At 34.1% G+C, this 9,500-nt stretch overlaps 1 protein-coding gene across 1 annotated transcript in view; it reads right to left on the bottom strand.

Moving 5' to 3' along the window:
- Window positions 1-9,500, bottom strand: part of LOC100016979 (estradiol 17-beta-dehydrogenase 11) — a 50,963-nt gene that overhangs the window by 22,380 nt on the left and 19,083 nt on the right. Inside the window, exon 4 of the mRNA XM_001370641.4 lies at window positions 4,671-4,777. Coding sequence (XP_001370678.1) covers window positions 4,671-4,777 — 107 coding nt within the window. The remainder of the gene's footprint in view (window positions 1-4,670; window positions 4,778-9,500) is intronic.

Raw genomic sequence — 9,500 nt, 5'->3', positions numbered from 1 at the left:
CCAAGTCATTTGGCATCTCTGGGACTTAGATTCCTGAAGAAACTAGGAAATTAGGAAATAAAACTATTTGAATGAATTTACTTCAATTCTTTGAAGGATTTGTGATCTCATCATATATATATATATATACACTTTCTTTAGTGGTACATATCACAATAATTTATACCTTCTTATTTTATGCAACTTTTGTTTATTTCTTGCCATATATCTCTTCGAGGAAGTTATTCCCAAGCTTAGGGAATTTCATCTAGATCTTCTGACTCTGTCATTATATCAGTACAATCTGGGCACTGCCCGTGAGCCATCTGTCCCTTTTTGCTATGAGGGGCATCCTTCATTTTCTGATCATACATCTCCCTGATAGATGGTTTGTGCCATTTCACCAATACAGTCTTTGATGGTGCCCATCATGTAGCTTTTGGTAATTATGCTATGGTATTCCATGCATAACCAAATAACATCACTGTAAGAATCACCAAATAACCAAATAACATCATTATAAGAATACTATTTGGAAAAAATGAACCTTTTTTTTTTTCAGAGTCCTGAAAAAGATGATAAAGGCTGCTCTCCTCATATTATTTATGTCTAAGTCAAGCTCTTATTTGTCCAAGAAATATGCCCATAAAGACTATCTCTATGGGTAATCCATCAAATTGCATATCATAGTCTGGACAAAAGGCAAATAATTTTCTTTCACTTGATGTAATCAGAATAATGTCACCCACAGATAGAAACATCTGGAAAGTCTTACCAATTCTATTTGTGCTCCTCATTAGATACATCCCATGGCAATAGCAAACACCAATTTTTTGCCTTGCCTTGATATAAAGAATCCAAGGATGGCACAATAAAGTTATTTTTGTTGTTAAAGAATTGAAGAAATATTTATGTTATTTTCATATTTTTATAGGAGAAATTTTGTTGGAGAGTCACTTACTTAAATCAAATATTTAATAAACAATTAATATACTTTTCAGTTGCTTGTGCAACTGAAGTAAGACCTATGTGTGGTTATTTGAATTTTCTGATCAATTTTTTTTTGTAATAAGACTTATGATTTTTTCCAAGTATTTATTTTCCTGGGATATTTTAGTCATCTTTAGAATTGATCTTTTAATGCTAATTGAGTCAAAATTGTTTCACCTTCTCTTTGTATAATTAAGTCTAATTCAGTAGCTTTTTAAACCATCTTAATTTTCTTGAGTATTATTCCTACATCCTCATAAAACACATGTGATACTAGAGTTGAGGAGTCATTATTATTAAGAGAAAAGAGTTTGTTATAAAAATCTTTGCAAATCTTTTCCATTTTCCTCTGTTCATTGCCTTTCCAATTTCATCCTTAAATGTACTTGGGGATGATTTGGATTAGTTGAGTCTCTCTCAAGCTTTTCCCATAAACTTGTTTTCCCTTATACTGTAGTAATTCCACATAATTCCTATCTTCCTTCTAAGTCACATACAAATTAAAGTATATCCTAAATCAGCTTATTTCTTTGCTTGCCAAGCAATATCTTTTTTTTTTTTTAACCCTTACCTTCTATCTTGGAATCAATACTGTGTATTGGTTCCAAGGCAGAAGAGTGGTAAGGGCTAGGCAATGGGAGTCAAGTGACTTGCCCAGGGTCAAACAGCTAGGAAGTACCTGAGGGCAGATTGAACTCTAGGACTGGTTCTCAATCCACTGAGACACACAGCTGCGCCCTCAAGCAATGTGTTTTAGAGAGGAATTTCTAAGCTTGTTTGGACTTATTGTAGTAACTGATTTATACTGTCTAAACTTCTTTATTGATGTTTGTTATTTTATTCATTTCTCTTTCTTTGTGGTATTACTAACTTGTTTAAACAGATTATATTAGAGCTGACTTATTTGCATTCAATATATAATTATTATCCTAATTGGGTATTGATTTTTATCTTTTTTTTTTCTTGCTCTAATAAGTCTGTGATTGGCTATTTATAGATAGCTTTTTAAAAAACGACTGCCACATCAATAACTATCTGTTTGGAGGGAAATCACTCCCAAAATTTCTCTCCTTATCATTATCTACAACAAATGTTGGCACATCAGTCTTTATGGATAAATTTTAACCTCTTCTGTTTGGCATTGAAAGCTCTTTACAGTTTGGTCCTTTTGAACCTCCCAGTCTTCTTACATGCTATTTCCCTTATTGTGCTCCATAGTATAGCCATGAGAACTTAATAGTACAGAAAGAGTCTCCATAACTATTCCTGTGTATTTCTTCTGGTCAACTCCCATTCTTGGAAGAGTGCTTTCTCCCCTTTACCTCCCAGAATCTGTGTTTCCTTCAAGATTCAGCTCATGGGCTTCCTTCTAGAGGAAGGTTTTCCTGATCCTTTCAGCTGCTTATGCTTTCCCCTTCTATGTTACCTTCTCTCCGACTGGTATATTTTCCATTGCATGTTGGACGCAAATGTGCACATGATTTCTTCAACTAGAATGTAAACTCCTTAAGGGCAGATGTGACTTTTATCTTTATACCTCCAGGACTTAGCATTAACATCTGACACAGAGTAATCAATAAAAACTTGCTAATTGACTTAACTTCAGAGTTATTCATCTGGAGCATCAGAGTTTAGTGTCATAGAGCACTGGATATGGCATCAGGAAGCCCTGGGTTCAGATCTTGTATCAGATGCTTATTGACTGTGTGATACTAAATAAGTTCCTTAATCTCTCTGTGTCTCTGAAGGATATAGGCTCAATATTCTTATGATCCTCTCTAGTCTATGATCTTAAGATTCTTTTAGGATTGAGAGCAAGACCTAGAGATGGGACGTCCTGGGTTCAAATGTGACCTTTTTAGACATTTCCTACTTGTATGACCCTGGGCAAATCACTTAACCTCCATTTGCCTAGCCCTTACTACTTTTCTGCCTTAGAACCAATGCTATTGTAGTCTTGAAATAGATTTGTCATTTTTTTTAAAGGGAAAAAAGTTGTTGTTATTACCTATTTATAATGTATTTGTAGAGATTTGAAAAATTAAATTTTATAATTTGAGAGGTTAAAACACTATGTCAAATAAAAATTAATGATACATTATTGGTTCTAAGATGGGGGATAAAGGTTGTTTTTTTTAAGATTCTTTTGGGAGAACTGCATTACAAAAGATTCATGAAATGGTGCTTTGGTTTACTTTGGCATCACAACAGGACAGAAGCAATGTCTTTATTTGTCTATCCCAGGAGTCAACCTTTTTTTTATCTATAATTTCCTGTTTGTTCTCTGATTTATTTATGGTAATATTGTCAAGATCAATATGAATTTTGTACTTGTAATGTTGTGGATGAGAGATGGGAAAAGCCTGCAGCAGTGCTGGAGAATTGCATAACTGTCAATCAAGGAGGACATTCTAAAATGGCATGATGACTGGGGAAGGACAGTTGAAGAAGGAGAGCCAAACTGAAGAAACTTGGTCTCTTGCCCTTGGGACAGAAAGGAGGAAGGACAGAAAAGTCCTGCTCTCTGGTTTCTCCCTACAATATTCAAGTGACTGAATATTCAAACCTGTTGGCCAATTTCCCAAAACTTAGACTCTATTCCACCATCCTCCAACTTAGGAATTATTTTAGGATTAGGGAAACCTCAAACCCTCTCTCTCCTCAACTCCCCTACTTTTCCCCTTCTCCTAAATAAACCCCTTTTGTTTAAAGTTATCATAGAGTTATCTGTCTGTTATATCAAGATACTCAAAGCAGATTTCCACTGATACCAACTGTAGAATTAATTTGATGGGGGAAAGGGAGGAGGGAGTTAGGAAAGGGAGGAGGAAGGGAAAAGAGGGAGGAGGGAAGGAAGGGAGGAAGTGGCAGATCTGATCTTTAATTCATCATCTCCCTCTCAGAGTAATTCCCTAATACAGTACTCTAATCACTAGATAAGAATCTCAATTTCTAGTACCAAGAGTTAAATGAATGTTTATAGGTGCTTTAAATACTGCAATTCTTAGCAATGCTATTCTGTCATAGCAGAAGTTCTATGGAGCTGCTTACAGGACTAAGGGCTATTATTTCATAATTTTATTTTGTTTTATGGACAAAGAATTCATCACTAAGCAAACAGCATTCTGTTGTTTAGCCTCCCATACTTAGCTAGATTAATACTTGGAAAGCAAGTTATGTTTGTCAACAGAACTATATTTTACCAACCTTGCTGTTCAGGGCAGTAGAAAGAGCAACCCCATTATGCTAGCCCTTGATGAGTGGAAATACATTTACTCCTTCCATTCTTGAATATAAGTGCAGTGTTATATACACTGGAATGCAGGGATATATAATCTACACCCTACATATTTACTTCACCAGGATTTGCTTGGGGGCAAGGAATAATGTTTATGGTACAAACAGTAATCTGCTTGCTTGTGATTCATCAATGTTGAAACAGATGAGAAATATGAGATCTAATTGATTTGGAAATGGATTATTTTCCCTTGTAGATATGACTGGGATTCTATTAGGGAAATCTTGAAAGGGTTTATAGGTCCCAATATCCATGATAAAAATGACTTCAGGGATTGTTACTTCTGCATATTAGCTATCTCATAACCTTTAACAGTAAAGGTACTATTTGTTAGCTAATGGGGAAAATGATATACAGTAAAGAAGAAACAAAGGAAAAATTAGAAAACGAGTTACTAACGTACCAATAAGCCAATAGGAAAGGGACCACTGTATGTCCTCCAGCTGAAGCCACTGTTATGATATGGCCATGGTTATTCTTCATCATTGCGGGGAGGAATGCTTTTGTAGTCTTGAAATAGTTGTCAGTTTTTTAAAAAGGAAAATAAGTTGTCATTATCTATTTATAACATGTTTGAAGAGATTTAAAAATTAATATTTTATAATCTGAGAAGATAAAATATTATGTTAAATAAAAATGAATAATAAAGCTTAGACCATGTAGCATAAAAATTAACACAATAAGAAAATCTAAAAACTTTGAGCATTTACATTGCCTTTATCTCTAACTTTGATTTACCATACTCATTCTTCAGTTTTCTCATGTAAAAATGGAGCTACCTAGAAATGTTATTGAAAATTTTAATTTCAGATCTTTATATAAGAAAAGGATTTATGACCAAACAAGAGAGAGAGAGAACATTATGAGATAGAGAATGGATCATTTTGATTATATTAAATTCAAAAGGGTAGATACAACAAAATGAATGCAACCAAGACTAGAAGGAAAGCAGAAAGCTGGGAACAAATTTTTACAGTAAGTTTTTCTGATAAAGGCTTCATTTCTGAAATATAAAGAGAAATGAGTTAAATTGGTAAGAATAAGTCAGGAATTATTAGGGGAAAATTAAATATTTGGATTTTATAAGTGAGTTACAGGAAGGAATTCTGCTATCCTTTCAGATTGCCGTAGGCCCAGCTTAGAATTTGGAGCCCAATATGCTACTAGAATTCTCAGGTGGATATAAGAGTTGGAGGTTTCCTACTGTCACTCTGGGAACTCGCTCTCTGGGCTAAGCAAGGTCCAAAAGGCAGTTTTTCCTTAGCTCTCTGGCAAATTCCCTGTGAAACTCTTGGGAAACAAATTGGCAGTTTGGGAAGAGAGAGGTGACTGTTTGGTAGTGGCTGAAGTGAAAAGACTGACAGGAGGAAGAAAAAAGATCTTTTTCTTTGATCCAAAACAGCCTTTGCTCTCAAGGAGTTCACATTATAATAGGGCATGGAGATGAGATTCACTGGGGAAAGATAAGGGGTTGGTTAAGAGAAAGGGTAAAATTGGTAAGAGATTGATCCTAAGTAAAACTCCCCTATCATTATAGTTAGGTTCAAAAAATCAACCTCAAAAGTACAAGCTAGGGAGGCCATGATTAGATAGTTTGTCTAAAAAAGATCTGATGAGAAAAAGAAAAGTCTTGAATGTACCAAAATATTTACAGAACTCTTAGTGGTAATAAGGAACTAGAAACAAAGTAGATGCCCAGTGATTGAAGACTAGCTAAAGAAATTATGGTGTATAAATGAAACAGAATATTAATGTGCTATATTAAATGATGATGAAGAAAAGTAGCATAGGGTGATTTGTGTGAATTAAGTATGCAAAGTGAAATATGAAGAACTAGGAAAACAATACGACTACAATAATATAAAGGAAAAGAACCAAACCGAAACAAATACTCTAAAAATATAATATGTAAACTTAACCCCAAAGAAGAGAAACAAAAATGCTTTTCTCTCTCACTTCTTTGCAGGCACAAGTGACCATTATGGCCATAGAACATGACATGTAATACTTGATGTATTAGTTAATTTTGCTAAAATTGTTTTCTCCTTTTTATTCTGTCTCAAAGAATAACTGACTTTGTGGGAAATGAAGGTAATATTAAAAACAAATATGAAAATATTTTGAAATAAAAAGATCTAGGGACACAAATGAAAAACAATTTTGATCATAAAATGTAAAATGTTTTGTGGAAACAAATCATACATAAGTAAAATTAGAAGGGAGACAGGTAAAGACAGGTAACTGAGGAAAATCTTTTAAAAATGTTTTTCTATCATATAAAAGATATATAAGAAACCTATTCGAATTTATAAAAGTAGGAACCATTCCTCAAAAGATCAAAGGTCAAAGTATGAACAGGTAGGTGGTTTTCAAAGACATACGAACTATTAACAACTACATGAAAAAAAATCTCTAAAGCACAAATAAATATAGAAATGTAAATAAAAGCAACTTTGAGATTCCACTCCAAATCCATCAGACTGATAAAAATGACAAAAATGGAAAAGGACAAGTTTTCTTAGAGTATCTGATAGTTGGTAGAACTGTGAATTGGTCCAAGCATTCTGGAAAGTGAGTTGGAGCTGAGCAAAAAAAAAAAATTCAACTGTGTATATCTTTTGACCCATCTCTAGACTTATACTCCCAAAGAGAGACAAAAAGGACTTATAATACAAAAATAATCATAGCAGTAGGAAATCAGCAATGAAAAATAATAGGCTCTCCTTTTGGAAAATGGCTAAAAAATTAAGGTATTTGAAGGTAATAGATGTAATATCCATTTCAAGAAACAGAATACAATGGTATATGAATGGAATATTATTGTGCCACAATAAATGACAAAATAGAAATGTCCTTAGAAAACAAGGAAGACCTCTTTTAATTGATGCAGTGAAGTAATCAGAAACACAAGAACAATTTCTACTATAATATCAATATTGATTCTTAAAGACTAATAAATGCAATGCAGGGATTTCCAAAGGACTGATAATGAAGAATGACATTCACCTCATGTTAGAGAGATTGTGGATTAATAGACAGAATGAGATATACATATGTGGATATGAGCAGTCTAGAATTTATTCTGCTGAACTATTCATGATTATGATGAGGGTTTCATTTTTTGGTTTTATTTTGTTGTTGTTCTTGACTAAGGAGCAGGACAGTGGGAAATATTATAAATGCATGTAAAAATAAGCAAATTTATTTTTTAAAGGACCTGAGGGTTTGGGTGAATTATAAGCTTGATATCAGTAAAGAATATGATATGGCAGTCAAAAACACTACTGTGATCTCTTTTAGCATCTCAAAAATGGCCTAGTTTCCAAGAACAAGAATATGAGAGATATGCTATACTCTACCTGACAAAATCTGGAGTCTTTTGAAGAGTACAGGCAATACCTTTTAGGAAAGACACTGATAGTCTGGAGAAAGTCTGGTGAAGGGGAAACAGGATGTTTAAGGGCCTTGAGTTCATGCCTTTAGTCAAAGGAGGGGTATTATTTGGAGAAAGAAAGACTCTATTTTCAAGGGCTGTTGTGTCAAAGAAAATTTGGTTTGTTTCAGTTTAGTTCCAGAGGGAAGAGATAGGGGGAATGGGGGAAAATTCCAAAGAGGTAAATTTATGGTTGATGTAAGGAAACAAGAAGTGAAACTGCCTGACCTGAGAGTTTTCCCTTCTTGGAAGAAAAAGGCTTAATGACTACTTGTTGAATACACTACAGTGAAAATTCTACAGAAGGGATTCTTTGAGGGTTCAGATTGCTTTGGATGGCTGCTCCCTTTTAAGTCCGAGATTGGTTCTATGATTCATGTGGAATGAGCAAGCTCTGTGCTTTCTCCTGCAAAATATTTTTTAAAAATTCACCATTTCCCCAGAAAATATAAAGTAAAATTTTTAGAAATGAAATAGACATCTACTAGTGGGAGAATGACTGGAAAAATTATAGAATACAAACATAATGGACTATCATAGTACTGAAAAAAGTGACAAGTATGAAAATATGGGAAGACTTATATGGGCTAATATAGGAATATACATGATAATCACAATAATTCAAACAATAATAAAAGATAATTGAATTTGGAAGAATTTTAGTGAAGAATCTTATTCCAGACCATGATGAAAAAAGCAATCTACTTTAGAGAATCAATAGTGTCTGAAAGCCATTGAAGTATATTTTTTTACTTTATTGTCTTTGTAGATATTTTTGATATGCCTTCTTCTACAACATGATTAATATATAAATAATTTTTGTGTGATGTTATATGTATAGTCTAGGGGATAGAGGAAAAAGGAATTTGGAATTCAAAATTTTAGAAAAGGAATATTTAAAGTTGTTTTCAAGTGTAAGAGGAAAAAATTAAATGCAATTAAAAAAACTTAATCATGGAGAACTGATATTTTTTTAAAACCAAGAAAAATAATAAAACTTTAAAAAGTTACTCCAAACTTGCTTTGTGAATACATGAAGAGTTGTGATTTTATCAGCACAGATGATTCTTGATGTGGAAACTCTTTCTCTTGAGGCAGATTAAAAGCCAGTTTGTGACTTAGTTCTAAATAAGCCAGCCTAGCTGAAGGAATAAGCTATTCTGAGAAAGAATGAAGCATGGTGCCCCTTCTTCCCATAGTGTGAACCCAAACTCATCACTTTAATTACTCCTTTGTATACCAATGGAGATAACCCAGAGCTCTATAACCCTATGTCCTAGCAATGGAGGCCCTATACCACCACCCCTGTTTCCAGCCCTACCCCTACCCCCATCATTCAGGAAAGCAAAAGTTATTGAGATGGGGCTGCTAACCCAACCATCACCTTCACCACTGCCACCTATATACCCCAGAAATAGCAGCTCCCTCCCAAGCCCTGCCCCTTAAGTAATCATTCAAGAGAGAGCAACCCTTGTAGACATGCAACCTGGCCTCAGCAGGTATTGCAGCCTTCTCCTCCTTGTCAGCCATCACTGCAAGGAATATAGAAGATAAAGGTCTCACTGGAAAAGCTGAACATCAGAAGGAGATATGCTTCATCAACAGAAATGACACTAACAAAGACTTATTAATCTACTTTGCAATTGTTCTCATATTCCTTTGCCTCTAGGTTATTAATGCTTTCCCTCCAAAAAGACTTTGTATATACTTTACACATATTTTTTAAGGTGGAGTTAATGATTAAATCAATCAAGTCATCTTATGATACCCTGATGTGTGAACTTTAGATTTACTCCACTC

This window comes from Monodelphis domestica, chromosome 6 (genome assembly GCF_027887165.1).
Source record: "Monodelphis domestica isolate mMonDom1 chromosome 6, mMonDom1.pri, whole genome shotgun sequence".
NCBI classification, from domain to species: domain Eukaryota; kingdom Metazoa; phylum Chordata; class Mammalia; order Didelphimorphia; family Didelphidae; genus Monodelphis; species Monodelphis domestica.
The sequence above is the reverse complement of the archived record's forward strand: the minus strand, read 5'-3'. Positions and strand labels throughout refer to the sequence as shown.